At 41.9% G+C, this 19,632-nt stretch overlaps 1 protein-coding gene across 2 annotated transcripts in view; it reads left to right on the forward strand.

The window, feature by feature from the left end:
- LOC132820361 (E3 ubiquitin-protein ligase RNF128) overlaps positions 1 to 19,632 on the forward strand; it is a 171,327-nt gene that overhangs the window by 15,279 nt on the left and 136,416 nt on the right. The window contains exons 1-2 of one of the 2 annotated variants that reach the window (XM_060832409.1): positions 4,256 to 4,359; positions 4,463 to 4,935. In XM_060832409.1, coding sequence (XP_060688392.1) covers positions 4,521 to 4,935 — 415 coding nt within the window. In that variant the 5' untranslated portion in view covers positions 4,256 to 4,359; positions 4,463 to 4,520. Of the gene's footprint in view, positions 1 to 4,255; positions 4,360 to 4,462; positions 4,936 to 19,632 lie in introns of those variants that run through there. The other variant, XM_060832410.1, reaches the window with a different exon arrangement.

Raw genomic sequence — 19,632 nt, forward strand, 5'->3', positions numbered from 1 at the left:
TCTAGGGACATGGACATCACCTGAATGGGCCAGCATTTATTACCCCTATCTACTCTTGAGAAGGTGTTGGTGAGTTGCATTCTTGAAATGCTGCAGTCCATGTGCTGGAAGTAGACCAACAATACTGTTAGGGAGGGAATTCCCAGATTTTAACCCAGCAACAGTCAAGGAAAGGAGATATATTTCCAAGTCTAGATGGTGAGTGGCTTGGAGGGGAACCAGCAGCTGGTTGATATAAGAAATGAGTCTGTAATGAATAATCATCGATAAATTAATCAATGGACTCTAATATGTTGAAATTTAGAGGCGGCCCACTACTTTAATGGTTGATTGCACGCTACTGTTCATGATTAAATGCAGGTACTTTAACTTGCCTTTGGAATCTGTGTTGTCATCAACTACAGTATCATTGTCATGAGCTAGCAGTGGTGCATACGTCATAGAGGTCTACAGCACAGAAATTGGTGAGATCGCACCTGGGACATTGTGCACAGTTTTGTTCCCCTCACTTGAGGAAAGATGTAGTGGCTTTGGAGGGAGTTCAGAGGAGATTCACTAGATTGATCCCAGAGATGAGGGGTTTGCCATGTGAAGAGAGATTGAACAGTTTAAACTTATTGTTTCTGGAATTTAGAGGAAGAGGGGAAATCAAATTGAGTTATTCAAGATGATAAAAGGTGTGGATAAAATAGATGTTCAGCTGATGCTTCCTCTTGTGGGGAATTCTAGGACGAGAGGTCATAGTCTTTGGATAAATTTAAAACAGATTTGAGGAGAAACTACTTCTCCCAAAGGGTTGTGAATCTGTGTAATTCTCTCCCTCAAAGTGTGGTGGATGCTGGGACAGTGAGTAAATTCAAAGAGGGGTTAGACAGATATTTAATTGGTCATGGGTTGAAGGATTATGGGGAGAAGGAAAATGGGGATGAGGAGCGTATCAGCCATGATCGAATGGCACAGCAGACTAGATGGGCAGAATGGCCTAATTCTGCTCCTACATTGTATGAGTTTATGAACTAAGAAAAAGGCCCTTCAACCCATTGTGTCCATTCCAGTTAAAAACAGTCACCTCACTATTCTAATCCTATTTTTCTTCATTTCGTCAAGAGCCTTGTATGGCTTGGAATCACAAGCGCATATCCAAGTACTTCTTAAACGGTATTTGAGTTTCTACCTCCTTGACAGGCAGGGTGTTCCAGATTCCCAGCACCTCTGGGTGAAAAAGATTTACCTCACATATCCTCCAAACTTCCTCCTCCTTACTTTAAATTTGTAAACCCCCTCCCATCCTCCTCTGCTCTACCGAAAACAATTCCAGTCTGTCTAATCTCTCTTCATCATATCTTCGTGTAAGGTCTTTGTCATTAAGTATTCCTCAAACCAGGATAAATTGAGGAGATTTGAAGGAATTGCTCTATTTTATCAATGAGTTTGATACAGCAAAAGGGGGAATTTGTTTCTTGTGGCAAAGTGGTTATTCACCAAGTGAGTTCAGGTAATCCTGGAAGTTCCTTTTGCAGAAACATATTTTACACATCAAATTGTTATGATCTGGAGTGTCTGAAAAAGTGGTGGACCCAAATTCAACAATAGTCTTCTGTAAAGGGAATTGGATAATTGCTGGGTTTTTTTATTAGTGCTCCTAATGAGTTTCTAAACACATTGCGCTGAACAGGACCATGCTAAAAGAAAATCACTTTCTGAAAAGGAGGTTTTTGAAATGATGTGCTAATAAAGTAGGGGAATGTAAAACAAAAGTCTGCACTCAGGGAGTGGTGAAGAGTCTGGAATGCTGTGCCTGAGAATATAGTGGAGCTGAAAATGTGTTGCTGGAAAAGTGCAGCAGGTCAGGCAGCATCCAAGGAGCAGGAGAATCGACGTTTCGGGCATGAACCCTTTCTCCTAAGAATATGGTGGAGACAGGTTCAGTTGAGGCATTCAAGAAGGCATTGAATGGTTATTTGGATAGGAATGGTGAGCAGGGAAGTGAAGAAAAGGCTGGAAATTGACACTTGGGAATAGAACTATGAGAGAAATAATGAGCTGAATGGCCTCTTTCTATGCCGTAATCATCCTATAATTTTGAATAGCACGATAATATTGGTGATCTCTAAATTTTACAATAAAAGAAATTGCTGCCTTAAATCTAACTGGCCCAAAATTCATCTTTCTTACTATTCTTAGTAACTTAGTGTTCTTACTAACTTACCACCCTTTCTACTCAAGTCACACTCACAGTTCACTGTGTCCTACTTAATAACTTCCTGCTGTTTCCCACCTGCTACCTCACCCAATCCTCCTGCTCACTCTCTCTCACAACCCTCTTACTCACTCCAACACACTGCTCCTCTGGCCACCTCACTCACTCCTGACTGCTGTCATCCGCTCAGTGCCCGAGCATTGTCACTTACCTCTCACCTCCTCTCTCCAGTGCCTTTATTGACAGTGAGAGTTTTATGGAGATAGTGACCAGGAAGTAGGGAGGGAGTGTGAGTGAAACAAATTGTGGGAGGAAGTGAGGTGATTGAGAGAGGGAAGGAAAGAGGGATTTGTGAGAGGAAAGTGGCAGGGATGTGGAGATCTGGTGACCAAAGCAACGATAGAAGCCAGACTGAGCATATGATCTTTGGTGCATGCCAGAATTACACCCGCAATAACCACATGAAATTAAAATGGAGACAGTGCTATTTGAAAACTTGCATTATTTCTTGAATGAAAACATGGTAATAGAACACACTTTAAATGGGGGATACCTGCACTCTAAAAGGTTACAGCTGGCGATGGAAAGTGTATGTCCTAGAACATACACCTTTCAAAGGATCAGTGCTAAAGTGATGGATTGAATGGCCTCTTCCAGTGTTCGATTGTTATTGTGAGGTGTTGGTTGAAGATTCTATGTCGAGTGCTGCTCCTTCATCAGGTGGTTGTGGAGTACACAACTGTGCTCCGAAAGCTAGTGCTTCCAATTAAACCTATCGGACTATAACCTAGTGTTGTGTGATTTTTAACTTTGTTGAATATTGTTCCACATCAAACGCACCCAGCAATTAGAACGACCGCGTTGGTTGAGAACTTTGAAATGTACTACACTGAGCCACAAGAGTGAGGCTTCGACACTGGAAGTTCACCTTAGTCACTGCTAAAAAAATGTCTTTGTTTTTGTTTTAAAGGAAGTCTGTTCACACTGGACCCTCGATTTTTAAAACATCGGTCAAATTTCAGTTCCCATTTGAGGGAAGATTTCTGAACGTCCGGGATAGAAATCCGAAGGGCCGGTCAAGTTCAGAGAGTTTCAACTGAGAAGACAGATTTATTTCTGTTTTCTCTCTTCTTGTCTGTCTCTCAAACCAAATTCTATTTATAATGTGAGGGGGAAAAGTGGTTTGTTTCTGCAGTTTTGTATTTTGGCGTCTGGAGCCAAGAGAAAATAAACCGAAGGCAGCATCTGGGAAGTTGCGTGTGTGTCCAGGAGTGTGTGTGTATAGGAGTGTGTGTGTATACAGGAGTGTGTGTGTATAGGAGTGGGTGTGTATACAGGAGTGTGTGTGTATAGGAGCGTGTGTGTATACAGGAGTGTGTGTATAGGAGTGTGTGTGTATACAGGAGTGTGTGTATATAGGAGCGTATGTGTATATAGGAGTGTATGTGTATACAGGAGTGTGTGTATAGGAGTGTGTGTGTATATACAGGAGTGTGTGTGTATTTGGAGTGTGTGTGTGTGTACAGGAGTGTGTGTCTATAGGAGTGTGTGTGTGTGTGTGGAGGGGGCGGGGAGGCAGTGAAATTCATAGCCGTGTGGTTATTCTCACCTGGCAGCATTCTGAGCAACGACAAATGTCCTTTGAAACTTAGCGCCCGGGTTTATCTGCAGGGAGGGAGTGTTGTGTGACACTCTGTTATCGGGTTACAGTAGTAGACAGGCGGCAGAGCAGGAAGCGCGGGCTGGACTATTGAATTGTGTGACCCCCGGTCACCCATCGGGACATTAACAAAAGGAATAGCGCCAGGAAATCTGAAACGAAAGTTGCTGGAGAAACTCAACAGGTGCGGCAGTTTCTGTGGAGAGAGAACAGCAGGGTAGGCTTTTAACTGGAACCACCCCCAAGCACTCCCCCCTCCACACAAAAAACAAACAGCCTTTGTGTTGTCAAATTGCAGTTGCACTGGGGACGGGACCAAGTGATTGTCTAAGCCAGGACTTAAATTTGTACCTTTGGACTGGGATCGAAGTTCAGTGTGGTGGTGGCAGGAGGGAGGGGAGGCTGGAGAAATCAAACTGAGTGTTTCTGAACAACTACTTCGCAAACAATGCGAAATGCATTGCGTGTAGGAAGCTCATTTAAACAGCAGAGAGACAAGGTAACACACACACACATAGGTTAGTTACTGCGTTAAACCTCAGCGTCATTACAGCTGTTTCTCTCTCTCACTGACCTCAATGTTTGTTTGCCTTTGTTTTTAGATATTTACAAATACTCCGGAGCTTGGCTTGTGAGGAAGGGGGTGCTCTCCAGCGGACGATGAAGGGCTCCCAGGGTGATGGGCCACCCATGGCGTGGTTGATGCACTTGGCAGTGTTGTGCCAGGCGGCGGTGAGAGTGCAGCTGGCACAGTCCATCGCCATCGTCAATGTCACCAACTTCTCCGCCGGCGCCAACCGCACGCTGACCACCAGCGTGCCCGGCAGGTACGGCAACAACTCGCCCGTCAAAGGGGCCAGCGGCGTGGTGGGCATCCCGACCACACCGGATGCCCTCGCCTGCGAGGAGGACGTGGACTTCAGCGCCACCGAGAGCCCCTGGATCGCGTTGGTGGAGCGGGGCAATTGCACCTTCGCGAGGAAGATCGAGAATGGGATCAGACGGGGGGCTGCCGCTGTCGTCATCTTCAACGCAGCAGGAAAGGGCAACAGGACTGACCCCTTTATCCATTATGGTAAGAGCCAAGTCCCTTGCTGTTCCCTCACTGGCTTCTCAGGGTGGCATGCTGGACTGGGCACTCTGTTTCTCTCTCCACGGATGCTGCCAGACCTGCTGAGTTTCTCCAGCACTTTCTGTTGTCATTTCATTGAGAGCCTTCAGTGTGAATGAAGTGAGAACAAAGTTAAAAATCACCCAACACCAGGTTATAGTCCAACAGGTTTAACTGGAAGTATTAGCTTTCGGAGCACTGCTCTTTCATCATCTAGGACAACCAACTGATGAGGGACCGGTGCTCCAAAAGCTAGTGCCTCCAGTTAAACCCATTGGACTATAACCTGGTGTTGTGTGATTTTTAACTTTGTACATCCCAGTCCAACACTGGCACCTCCGAATTGAGAACAGTGCTGAGCAATTCTATTGGATGTTGCTTTGATGTGAATGATCGTTGTAGGTGCATGTCTGCTGCCAGTGAAGTTGCTTAATAACATCTGTCAGACGTAAAAAGAAATCTGTTTCCCAGCAGCTTTCTCTTCTGAGGTAGTCACCCTGAACTCCAAACATTAATTCTGTCCCTGTCTCCACAGATGCTGGCTGACCTGCTGAGTGCCCCCAGCATTTTGAGTGTGTATTGCTGAAAGACTAACCATATCCAAAATTAGATGACGTTTCCTTTCCTAATAACCTGTAGATTTTCCTGACCTTGTTGTAAATAGGTTTGTCACTCATTGGGCTATATGTCAACAGACTCGATCATTATGGTGTCAGGAGAGAGAGAGAGAGAGTTCAGCCATATGAACCTGCTTTGCATTCACTCAGATCATAGGATGATCCCTGATATGGAGGGATTGTCTTGTGAGTAAAGCGTAATCAGGCTGGGACTCTACTCACTGAAGTTTAGAAAAATGAGAGGTGATCTCATTGAAACATATTGGATACTAAACAGAGGAAACACTGAGAGGATATTTCCCCTTCATGGGACAGTCTAGGAACAGACTCTCAGAGTAAAAGGGCACCAATTCAATACTGAGATGAAGAGGAATTTCTTTTCTCAGAGGGTTATGAGTCTTTGGAACTGCATATCACAGCAAGCCATGGGGGCAGAGTCATTGTTTATATTTAAGACTGAGATTGATAAGATTCTAGATCAATCAGGAAATCAAGGAGTACAGGGAAAGGGTGGGAAGGTGGACGTTAGGAATGTCAGATCATCCATGATCCTATTGAATGGCAAAGTAGACTCAAGGGCAGAATGCTGACTCCTGTTCTTATCTATTATGGTGTTAAAATCATAGTTTCAAACTGAATTGAGAGAAAAATTCCAGCAGAGTATGGTCACTCTTCTCTCAGGGCTCCTTTACTTTGACATTGTCAGTTAGCCCTTTCCCAATGTACAATACCAGATCTCAAATGGCCCAATCTGAACTTGGTTCTTCAACATGCTGTTCTGGAAAATCATTTAGCACACATTCCAGGAATTTGTTTGGCACAGCATTAGTGCTAATTTGATTTAGCCCATCAATATGGAGATTCAAATCCACTATGACTACTTTATTACCACAATGAATATTTTATTAGTTGCTTTCACCTTGAAGTTTCTGTTTATCTTGTGCCTTACATCTTGTGCTGTTGTTTGGTGCTGGTACCTGATTTTGTTCATACATCAGTAGCAAAGGTGCTATAGAGTCATCATAGCAGAGGAGGCAATTCAGTTTATCAAGTAAATCCTGGTGGATATAAGGACTGATTTTCCTCAAACACAAACTCATTCAAAACTCATTGGCCCCTAGTTTTACACCATTTCTGTACTTGCTATCTTTCACCTATCCTGATAGTATCCCAATTTGCAATAAGACCAAGGTATTTGCTTTAGTATCCCGACTTGATTGTAAGATGTGTGCAAACAACTGTAGAAACTAGTGAATAATGTCATATTAAAGACGGATTAATGTGGAAACTTTAAAACCTAATGTGCTAATAAATAATGACCTGGTCCAAAAACTTGGGACAAGAGAAGCAGTGAATGGAAGGAAATAACTAAAGCAAGAGTTTGTGATGGGATGGAAGACAGAAATGATAAATGATAAATGATAATGATAAGGTAAATGGAAGTGGTAAAGCAAAGTGACAAATGATGGGTCTCCAGGAAGTATAAATGACAATATAGAGCCATTCACAAAAAAAAACTGGGAGCAATGGTTATGATCTGAAATTGTTCATCTAGATGTGGAGCCTGGAAATGTTTAAGCAAAAAACAAGGAACTGTTTCTTGTTTTATTGAGCTTCAGCCAAACAATGTGGGTGATCAAGGGAGGAACTATGGTGAGGAATTAACATAGTAAGCATCTGAAAGCTGAAGGTAGCATTTGTGAACCGACCAGTGATCTACAGCAAAGCAGTCATCACTTTACAGTTGGTTTAGAAGTGTTGAAGAGACCTCATTGTGAGCATTGAATCGAAAGATTAGATTAGATTCCCTACAGTGTGGAAACAGGCCCTTCGGCCCAACAAGTCCTCACTGACCCTCCAGGGAGTAACCCACCCAGACTCAGTTCCCTCTGACTAATGCACCTAACACTACAGGCAATTTAGAATGGCCAATTCACCTAACCTGCACATCTTTGGACTGTAAGATGAAACCTGAGAACCCAGAGGAAACTCACACAGAATGTGCAAACTCCACATAGACAGTTGCCCACAACTGGAAGTGAACCTGAGTCCCTGGCACTGTGAGGCAGCTGTGCTAACCACTGAGCCACCATGCCGCCCCATGAAAGAAGTACACTACTCTGGAAAGTGTATCTGGGGCACAGATAGATGAAAGATAGCAAATAAAAAGACTGGTGCTACATCTTATGCGATTGAGCAGGAAATTATGATAAGAAAAAGGATTGTTCAAGATGATTATAGAATAAACCCAGTTGTCTTAGAGGGTATGGGCCCTCTGCATTGGCTGGAAAGAAGGATTTGGGATGCTATTGCATCGGAAATGGTAAATAGCAGCAAATTATCCATTATATGCAGAGATTGATTGGTTGGAAGGTGAGGAAGTCTATCACGTCTCTGCAAGAGAAGGGAAGGAGTAAGAGTGGAAGTGTGGGGAATAGAACTGGCATGGTCAGTGGCCTTATGAGCCATGGTTGAGGGGAATACTTGGTTGAGCAGAAAGAGAGATGTGGAAAGCATTGGTGTAAAAGACGGCATTGTCAGATCAGATGCAATGGAGAGGGAAATCCTGGAGAATGGAAAGCTGAGTGTAAGAAAGTATAGTAAAGAATTGTGTGACCCAGTGGGCCGCTAATGAATATTAATTGACACCTATTTCCAGACATTAAGAAAGAGAGTACACAAGGAGGAAGGGATGATTTGGAAGTGGTCCATGAGAAGGCTGGGGAGAGGTAGAAATTAGCAGCAGTGCAAAAGAAATATTTCCATTCAGGAGAAGGACAAAGAGTGGTATTGACACTGGAAAATGAGAAGAAGATGGAAGTGTTGGCGAAGAGCTATGTCAGGCTGGAACATAGAACATTCGCACCTACAGATCCATAAAAGTGATACATTTTATTTGGAGGAATTTGTTTTTTTGCTATGTTTTTCTGGGAGAAGGGCAACCCAGGCATGGCCATTTTTGTTGCCCATTCCTGTTGGTCCTCTTGCTCTGCTATATCAGAGGGAGTGGAAGAGTCAGCCAAACCAAGTAAGGATTAGAGATTTTAAAAGCTGCAAATGCTGGAGGCTGGAGGAACCAAGTAAGGATGGCAGATTGTCTCCTGTAAAGGACATTAGTGAACCAGATGGGCTTTTACATGAATGGTAATTGTCATAGTCACTACTACTGAACCAAGCTTTGTAGTCCAGCTTTATTAACTGAATTACAATTTGACCAGCTGTCCCGGTGAATTTTTAACCGTATTTCCACAGCTTTCATCTGGAAACCACTCCTGTGGATTCCTAGCCCAGTGTCAACATTACCACTGTCTCCCTGCCCCCTTGAGGCAAAGAGCGCGTAGGGACAACCATGCAGTGGGACTGAATATTAATGATGAAAAGGAGATAGTATGGACAAAACAATTGGGAATTGCCAGAAGACATCAAAAGATGGGGGTGGAAAGATAGTGGACTGGTCGGATGAAATGAATGAGTCAAGATAGGTAGACATGAGCTCTGTTGGAGAAGAGTAAACTGAAATAATGGGTCTACCAGTGCAGTCCTTTATGTGGAAGAAGGTCGAGGCAGACTTTAAGGTTAGTCAACGAGGATCCCCTAGAGAGTTTATTCATTGACAGTGTGTGAGATGGTAGATTAATGTTCAGCATTTATCACCATGTTTACGAAGGAAATAGAAAGAGATGTCATAAAGTTAGCATTCAACCTCTGCAAGAGATAAGCTCAATCACCGAACAATCCTGCTCCAGTGAAAAGTGTCAACAGAAAGCTAAACTTGATTTTTCTTTGGGAAAAAAATCCATACCTTTGAAAGCAAGGTTTGGGACAATAAAAAACTGCAGATGCTGGAATCCAAAATATATAGGTAGGAGGCTGGAAGAACACAGCAAGCCATGCAGCATCAGGAGGTGCAGAAGTCAATGTTTTGGATGTGACCCTTCTTCAAGACTGGGGGGTGAGTGTGGAGGGAGCTGCAGGTAAAGTGGGTGGCGAGGGCAGGGTGGTGAAGTGGGGATAGATGAAGACAGTTTGGGGAACAACACCTTATCTTCTGCCTGGGCAGCCTACAGCCCAGAGGTCTCAACATTGAGTTTTCCAATTTCAAATAACCTCCCTCCCCATCCCCCAGCTCCCTTCCCACCCCCTCCCCCTCTTTTCCACTACTTCCTGCCACCAACTAGATTCATTCCTCCCATTGACCAAACAGGTCATACCCTCTATCTGTCTTCACCTATCCCCACCTCACCATCCTACCCCACCATCCTCTTTACCTGCAGTTTCCCCGACACCCACCCCCAGTCCTGAAGAAGGGTTACACCCGAAATGCCGACATCTCCAATTCCTGAAGCTGCCTGGCTTGATGTGTTCTTCCAGCATCCTGCCTGTGGATCTTTGAAAACAAGGATTTGATCCAAGAATATATTTTTAAAAATGCTTCAAATTTGTTAGTTACACATCTGAGATAAGGCAGAAAGTGGTGAATATATAAGTGGAAAATAAACAATATTGAAAGAATGAGGAAGATGTGCTTAAATTAATCTCTTCCTTTGTTGTCCAGCTGCCACACACAGAAGAATTATCCAAAGTGGTACAGATTGGATTCAGTGGGATAATGTAATGATATACTAGTAGATATTACAATGTCAATGATCCATTGAACTGCTCAGATGGTTAGAAGAGGTCCAATGGTATTTTTAGATGACTAAAGATATCCAAGCTCCCTGTACAAAAGATTCCACAATCAACATCAAGGGTGCAAATGTTCAGGACGTATCAGAATGACTGGATAAACAAATGGTAGAGAGGGTGAACAACCAATGGTTATAGTTCACTTGGGAGCCAACAGCATATCCAGGGAGAGCATGGAGGTCTTGGAGGATAAGTTTCAGGAATGATGGAGTGGATTGAAATGCAGCGCTGCAGGGTAGTGATCATCTGTGTCACAAGCATCATAATTTAAGCAAAGGTTGATCAGGAAGTAAAATGCCTGGCTCAAGGGATGGCGTAGAAGGGAATGGTTTAGATTTTTGGGATTTTGGGATACTTTTGGGGAAAGATGAAAGCTGTTCAGAAGAGATGGGCTTCACTTGAGCAGAAATAAAACTAATCTCCTGGCTGAGGAAGTAAATTGTATAGTGGGAGTGGATTTAAACTTGTAAGGCAGAGGGGTGGGTTGACTAATGAGCCTAGTGTTGGAAAGTGAGGTCAAAAGAAAGAAGATGGGCAATACGGAATAAGGAACGAGGCAAGGCTAGTGTTGATAGTGAGCAAAGAAATGGTCATCTTTCAATGGGCAAGAAAGAGGTATGGGCATTCTATGTATACAAATGCAGGGAGTATCATGAACAAAATTGGGAACTGGAAGAAGAAATCGCTGTGGGGGAGTAATGACATAGTAACATTGACAGTAATGTGGCTCAAGCTGGAACAGGACTGAGTACTTAATGTCCCCGGTTATAAGGTTTTTAGTAGAACAGGGTGGGTAAAAAGGGAGGAGGTAAAGCAATCTTGGTCAAATATCATATCATTGTCCTCGAATGAGATGCTGTTCTTGAATTAGAATCGATCCGGTTGGAGGTGACAAACTGGAATGAACCGGTGACCATGTTGAGTATTAGTGAGGAGGAAGTAGAAGAGAGCAATTGTAGGCAGATTATAGAAATCTCCATGAGAAGAAGGGTTGTGATAATTACGGTAGGGTAGACAGGGCACAGAAGGGGAGTGATTCCTGCAACGTGTGCAGGAGAACTTTTCGGAACAGTACATTTCCACTTTGACCAGGAAGGGAGCTGTGCTGGATCTGGTCCTCGGGAATGGGGAAGTGGTGAATGTCAGATGTGGAAACATTTCGGAAATAATGATCACAGTCCAATAAGGTTCAAGATTAAGTTGAAAAAAAATAAAAATCAGTCAAGGTTGAAGGTTTCAGACTGGAAAAAGGCAAATTTGACCTGGAGCAGGTTAATTGGAAATGCATTTAATGGATAAAACAGTGGATGAAAAATGGGAGAATTTTAAAGGCAAGATGAATGCGGTGCAAGCTAGGTACATAAACAAAGCTTAGTGGTATTATCACTAGCCTGTTAATCCAGAGACCCAGGTAATGTTCTGGAGACATGAATTCAAATCCTACCATGGCAGATGGTGGAATTTGAATTCAATAAAGTTGTAATTAAGAGTCTAATGATGACCATGAGCCATTGTCAATGGATGGAAAAACCCATCTGGTTCACTCATGTTCTTTAGGGAAGGAAACAGCCATCCCTACCTGATCTGACCTGCATGTGACTCCAGACCCACAGTAATGTGACTGACTCTTAACCACCCCACTCTGGACAATTAGGGATGGGCAATAAATGTTGGCCTAGCCTCATCCTGTGAATGAAGAAAAATCCACAGGGTGTCAACACTAGAGTACCCTGGATGACTAAAGATATTGATGAAAAATTAATGAACATAAAGGATGCATATGATATATACTAGAACAATAATAGCAATAGAAATCAGGAACAGTATCACAAATGCAGGAGAGAGGGTAGGGCTGAAATAAGGAAGGTTCAGAGGAAGTATGATGAAAGGATAGCAGGCTGAACAAAAACAAATGGTAAAATGTTCTTCAAATATAATAATCGTAAAAAGTTAGTGAAGGAGAGAGTAGGGCCTATCGTGAACAAGCAGGGTAAACTGTTAATTGAAGCAAAGTAAATAGCCGAGATACTAAATGAGTACTTTGCTCCTATTTTTAACCAAATTAGGAAATGGTGACAATGCCAGAGTTGGAAATGTGAGTGTTGAGCAACTGAGCAATATCGTGACAGATAAAGGAGAGTCCAGAACTAGAGGGCATAGGTTTAGGGTGAGAGGGGAAAGATAAAAAAGAGACCTAAGGGGCAACTTTTTTATGCAGAGGGTGGTATTTGTGTGGACTGGGCTGCCAGAGGAAGTGGTTGAGGCTGATGCAATTACAACATTTAAAAGGCATCTGGATGGGTACATGAATAGGAAGGGTTTGGAAGGATATGGGCCAAGTGGGACTAGATTGGGTTGAGATACCTGGTCAGCATGGACGAGTTGGACCGAAGGTCTGTTTCCGTGTTGTACATTGCTCTGACTCTGTGAATAAAAAAGTTGGCAGCTCTCTATGTAGAGAAGTTGCCAGGCCTGCGTAGATAAATCCTTGGTTGCTGAGCTATTTCACATTAATTTTCCAGGTGTCCTGAACACAGAGTTAATCCGAGGGGAATGGAAGATTGCAAACGTGATATTGTTATTTAAGAAAGGGGCAAAGGATAAGCAGGAAATTACAGATCTGTTAGTTTGTCATCGACAGTCGGGACATTGGTGGAGGTCGTTACAGGATAAGATAAATATATACTTAGAGAAAAACAAGTTAATACTTGACAGTCAACATGGCTTTGTCAAGGGCAGGTCAGGCACCAGGCAGATGAATTTCAATGCAGAGAAATAGTGCATTTTGGTCGAAGAAACCTTGACAATATAGGCACAACTGTACAACTTTGAGGAGAGTATTGGAGCAACAGGTCTTTGCATAATTCTGAAGCTACCCAAGCAAGTTGAAACAGCTGCTAAGCAGGCTTCCACATTCCTTCCTCCTCTCTCCCTTCCCTTTCCTCCCCTTCCTTCCCTATCTTCTTTTCATTGTTATCTTCCTTTCCTCACCTTCGTCCCCTTTTTCTCTTCCAAAGAAGTGTTTCCAGAACCGGATATATATTATTCTTGAGATAAGCCTGCAAGGCTTATTTACCTTTGATCAAAGACCAGTGGAAGGTTTTGTTTGCGAGTCTTACTTATCAAGGAATAAATGCTCTACCTCTAAAGCAGTAACCATACCTACATTTTAGGCTGGTACAGTTATTGAAAGCAGTGACAGCTGTGATTTACTGCTTCATATCATGCTACTGTTGGTAAGTCAACATGTCCAACAGGAAGTTAAGGCCACTTAAGCTTACTGCTTTCCCTTATTGCCAATTGACGTAAGCAAACAAGTGTCTTGATAGTCTTTATTTCAAAGGTGGTGGTGTACAGTTCAATATAACAGACTGCATTTCAATGAGGGAAATTTCTAAAACATGCACTTTTCAGAATGTATGCAATAGCAAAGAAATGCTGAAAAGATAGGACTATAATGGGCATTAAAACTGTTTTCAAACTGCCGTTAAATTCAGACCTTCCTGGGGAAAGGAACAATGATTGAAATTTGCATTACTTAATTTAGTGATGGATGACAATGGCGTTGCCCCTGCTCTCCAAACAAACAAATTAAGTCAGAAAAAGCACCCAATCTGATCAAATTCCAAACCGAGATAACAATGATATTTCTCATGATTTACATTCTGAGACATAATTATATACTGTGTTTTGGAAGCTTTTCATGATAGCTTGTTGAGGAAAATTCAAAGTGAAGGAAACAGATAATTACTAATCTGATTAAATTTAGAGAACACAAAATCTGTATGAGTTAAATGAAATTCAGGAAGGACTATCAATGACGGTATTAACAATATATATTTTTAAAAAGCATGAGAAAAATAAATAGTTTGGTGACTGATGTACAGATAATATGATTCCCATACATAAAAAGTGAGCGCGATCAAGTCCAAGAAGCTATGAATCAATTAGTTTAAGATTGCAAATGATTGAAAAAGTAGCTGATTCTTTGATCTTGAGGTGCAGTCAGGAAGAATTGAGAAAGAGAAAATATATTAAACAGTTGTCAGCATAAATTTCAAAGAAAGTAACGCTTGTCAACTTTATTAAATTCTTTGCGGAAAGCATCGATCACATTAATGTAGCAGATAATCTATTTTGAGTCCCGAAAAGCCTTTGATACGTGAATGTATAGTGGACTCATAACTAGGCTCTGAAATTGTGGTGGAAGGGTACATCTACAAAGGCCATCTGCAAAGCAGAAAATACAGAGTAGGGATTGAATTTTGTCACTTGAATGGATTAACAGTGGGATGTGGTGTTTCATAAGGATCAGTACTGTTATTCATTGTTCACATAAACCCAAGAATCAGAACTTCATCTTGTGCAGGTGACGCCAAATTGGGACTTGCAGCTAGATGAAAATAGAATATATTGGGCCGAAGGGCCTGTTTCCATACTGTAAGTAATCTAATCTAAAAAAAAGAACTGCAATAAAATACAGGAAGATATTAATGATCTTGAAGAATGAGAGTAAAATTGGCATAAGAACGTGAATATAGAGAAATAGTGAGGGAGTGTGTTTTAGTTGGGAGAGTAAAGAAGTCATATCCTTGTTGGTAAGTAATCCAGATGTAGGTAAAGATCAGAGGGATCTGAGACTATAGACACGCATGTTACTGAATCAATTACAACATTAATATGACCAGAAAGAAGAAAAGTGTATCTGGAGTTCATTTCCAGAAGAATAGAATTGAAAATTGGAGAATATTTATCAAACCTGTATAAAACCTATACATTTGGAGTGCAATGAGCAATTCTGTTCTCTATATTACAGAAAATAAATATAGAAAATAAATAGATCAGGAGTAGGCATGAAAAAAAAATTATTGTAAGGATACCGGAACTGAGAGATTCTAACATCAAGAATGACTTAACAGGTCGGGACTCTTATCTCCAGAAAAGTAAAGAGGTTGAGGACTTTCATATCATAAAACGGTTTGATAGGGTAGCGATCAAGCAGATATTTCCACTTTTTTGGGTGAGATGAGAACTTCAAGCTATAAATAAAACCTAGTCACTAATGAATCCATTTGGGCATTCAAGAGGAACCTTTTTACCCAGAGAGTGATGAGAATGTGGAACTCACTACCACAGGGAGCAGATGAGGAGAATAACAGGTATGCGTTCAAGGGGAAACAAATAAATTCATCAGGGAGAAAGGAGTAAAAGGATATGTTGGTGAAATAAGATGAAGAAGTTTGGGCGTCAGCTTGTGTGCATTAAAAATATCAGAAAGTACCTATTGGACGGAATGCCTGTTTCAGTGCTATGGATGTCTTGTAAAACGCTGAAAGTGACAGTCACTTGCACCATGCTCAATCTGCTTACCAGTGTTCATCAAACCATTAAACTGGGAACTCAGGTGTACAGTGTTCTTTGAGCACAATTATTTGTTCTGCATGACCAAATAAATTATTACTTCTTGAAGAGATTCACTGTATAAACACTATTAGTTTGTGACTGAGTCACAAAACTTCTGCCTTGTTACTTTGATGGCTTTGCCTTCTAGTTTGTATCTAATTAGGGTGCTATCAGGTTCCTTATTTCATTATGTTAAAGACCCTACATAAATTCAAAATGCTTGTATCGTTGTTTGCATCATCAATGTTGACTTGAGAAGACACAGTCATAGTTCAGTGGAGTAAAAGGCAAAGTTGCCATCGTCTTACCAGGTCATAGGGCTGCTTGCTCAGTAAAAACAGTTGACTGGTAGTGATGATGGGAGAGTTTGAGAAGGAAAGTCTTTCAGAGTAACCTCAGCAGGCGTGGGATTTGAACCTGTGCTGTTGGCAATGCTAACTTAATTCATTAATTCATTACCGATTGATTTGTCAGGTGACCTCAAACATTTTGGTCAGTGTGTCTTCTCTGAACTGTGTCCTCAAAGCTCTTATTCAAAAGATGGACTTGAATTCATGGAGCATTTTTCAAAACCTCTGGTTGTTCCAAAGTAGTGAAGTATATCACAGGTAATCAGTTATAATGCAGCAAACAGAGGAGCCAACGTAGCGACAGAAATGTGCTCACATCAATTACATAAATGGCTGCTCCTGAAGATGACAGTGAGGACGAACTGGTTCTGATTAAACAATTAATTGACTGAAAAAAAGCAGGAAGTAGCAGAAGGAGACAATAGTCAAAACGGGAACAACTGGGAGATTTTGTTGGGGCTGTGTAGAGGAGCTACACTTTGCAACTAATCCCATGCTATACTTGTCCTGGGGCTATATAATAATGGTTTGGGAGAAATGGTGATGTAGAGGAAATGTTATTTACCCTATATCTAACATGATGCCAAAATATGAAGGGAACACTGCTGTAAGAGGAAACTTTATAAATGTAAATCTTTCCTGTTGTCTGTGTGTATATGAATTTCAACTTCAAAAATGATGCAATGAATTCTAGTGCAAAGTAAGGTTTTATGCAGAGCTTCATGTGGCATTTGTATCTTTAAATCTTGTATGTAATTGTGGCTTTATAAGAAGCCAGATGTTCTGCTCAAATTGAAGTTTGGTTAATTGAACAAATTCCTTGGTGAAGGCTGGCACAATGACAACATTTAAAAGGCATCTGGATGGATACACGAATAGGAAGGGTTTAGAGGGAGAAGGGCCAAATGCTGGCATGTGGGACTAGATTAATTTAGGATGGACGATTTGGACTGAAGGGTCTGTTTCCATCTTCTACATATCTATAACTCTACGATCTGAGCAGATTTGCTTTTTTACATTTATGATTTTAATTTTGAAAATGTGTGTGCAGTATGTCCAAACACCTGGAGCATTTCACTATATTGCCTAAATTACTTAAAACCGTTGCAAAAGCGATGGATAATAAAGGAATTGATTTTGAAAGATAAAAAAAGAACTGGGCAAGTGCTTCAGAGTTCAGAGACCACTTGGTTGCTCTTTCTCTATTAATATCCTCCTTGCATGGATCTCGAGGTATCAGTCAGCTGTATTCGGCAGGCTACCTTGTCTGCTCGTCAGACTTCAGACTTCCAAAACAATGTATCTAATTAAACCTTTGTCAGGGCTAGAGATTATCAGGAGGGCAGAGAAAATACTTCATGCTCCCGAACACCCATTCTTCAGGTATGAGTGACAGCAGATGATTTGACCAATAGAGGTATCTAACCAAACCCTGGTGTTGTCGTCATCTGACAGACACACATACACACTGGCCAGCAAATGGGATTGCAGTACATTTTAAAACCCCATCCTGATAGGGGATAAATAAACCATTTAAAGACTTGTTGAAAAGCTACCAATCTGAGTTTCAGTAATTTGCACAATTCTAGAATGTCCTGGGTGCCACATAGTAGCAAAGTCCTTAATCACTGTACCATTGCAAAGTTCTCTCTTACCCTCTTCAATACTTTGTTTTGTTATATCCTTCTGTATGTATTTTATTGCTCACTACAATTTGTTTCATTCTATCGTTTTTTTTTAAAAGGTCAGCTTCTTTGTAGGTTAGGTATTGCCTTATTGACTGAACATTGATAGAACATAGAACATAGAAAAGTACAGCACAGAACAGGCCCTTTGGCCCACGATGTTGTGTTGAGGTTTAATCCCGATGTAAAATGTAATAATTTAACCTATGCACCCCTCAACTCACTGCTATCCATGATCAAAGTTTGTGTGAAGATTTGTAGTTCCGGTGCTCGTTGTTGTGGTTCTGTTCGCCGAGCTGGGAGTTTTTGTTGCAAACGTTTCGTCCCCTTTCTAGTTGACATCCTCAGTGCTTGGGAGCCTCCTGTGAAGCACTTCTGTGCTGATTCCTCTGGCATTTATACTGGTTTGAATCTGACGCTTCCGGTTGTCAGTTACTGTCCGCTGCAGTGGCCGGTATATAGGGTCTAGGTCGATGTGTCTGTTGATAGAATTTGTGGATGAGTGCCATGCCTCTAGGAATTCCCTGGCTGTTCTCTGTTTGGCCTGCCCTATAATAGTGGTGTTGTCCCAATCGAATTCGTGTTGTTTGTCATCTGAGTATATGGCTACTAGGGATAGCTGGTCGTGTCGTTTTGTGGCTAGTTGGTATTCATGGATGCGGGTTGTTAGCTGTCTTCCTGTTTGTCCTGTGTGGTGTTTTGCACAGTCCTTGCATGGGATTTTGTACACTACGTTGGTTTTGCTCATGCTAGGTATCGGGTCCTTTGTCCTGGTGAGTTGTTGTCTGAGGGTGGCTGTTGGTTTGTGTGCTGTTATGAGTCCCAGTGGTCGCAGCAGTCTGGCTGTCAGTTCAGAAATGCTCCTGATGTATGGGAGTGTGGCCAGTCCTTTGGGTTGTGGCATGTCCTCATTTCGTTGTCTTTCCCTAAGGCATCTGTTGATGAAATTGCACGGGTATCCGTTCTTGGTGAATACCTTGTATAGGTGCTCTTCTTCCTCTTTTTGTAGTTCAGGTGTACTGCAGTGTGTTGTGGCCCTTTTGAATAATGTCCTGATGCAACTTTGTTTGTGTGTGTTGGGGTGGTTGCTTTCATAGTTCAGGACTTGGTCTGTGTGTGTGGCTTTTCTGTATACCTTCGTTGTGACTTCTCCGTTCGGTGTTCTCTGTACCATCACGTCCAGGAATGGGAGCTGGTTGTCCTTTTCCTCCTCTCTCATGAATCGGATTCCTGTGAGTGTGGCGTTGATGATCCAGTGTGTGTTCTCTATTTCTGTGTTTTTAATGATTACAAAGGTGTCGTCCATGTATCTGACCCAGAGTTTGGGTTGTAATTGCGTTAGAACTGTTTTTTCTAACCTTTGCATTACTGCTTCTGCTGTCAGTCCGGAGATCAGTGAGCCCATGGGTGTTCCGTTGATTTGTTCATATATCTGGTTGTTGAATGTGAAGTGTGTTGTGAGGCATAGGTCCAGTGGTTTAAGTGTGCCGTCTTTGTTAATAGTTTTAGCGTCTTGTTCTCTATTGTGTATGTCCAGCAGGTTGGATATTGTTTCTCTGGCTATGGTTTTGTCAATAGAAGTGAACAGTGCCATTACATCAAATGAGACCATGCTATCCATGTGTATGTCCAGCAGTCGTTTAGATGTCCCCAATGACTCTGCTTCCAGCATCACTGCAGGCAACGCATTCCATGCATTCACAACTCTCTGCGTAAAGAACCTACCTCTGATGTCTCCTTTATACCTTCCTCCTAATATCTTCAAACTATGACTCCTCGTACCAGTCAATCCTGCCCTGGGGTAAAGTCTCTAGCTATTGACTCTATCTACTCCACTCATTATCTTGCATACCTCGATCAGGTCTCCTCTCTTCCTCCTTCACTCCAGAGAGAAAAGTCCAAGCTTATTCAACCTTTCTT

Source organism: Hemiscyllium ocellatum, chromosome 11 (genome assembly GCF_020745735.1).
Source record: "Hemiscyllium ocellatum isolate sHemOce1 chromosome 11, sHemOce1.pat.X.cur, whole genome shotgun sequence".
Taxonomy (NCBI): domain Eukaryota; kingdom Metazoa; phylum Chordata; class Chondrichthyes; order Orectolobiformes; family Hemiscylliidae; genus Hemiscyllium; species Hemiscyllium ocellatum.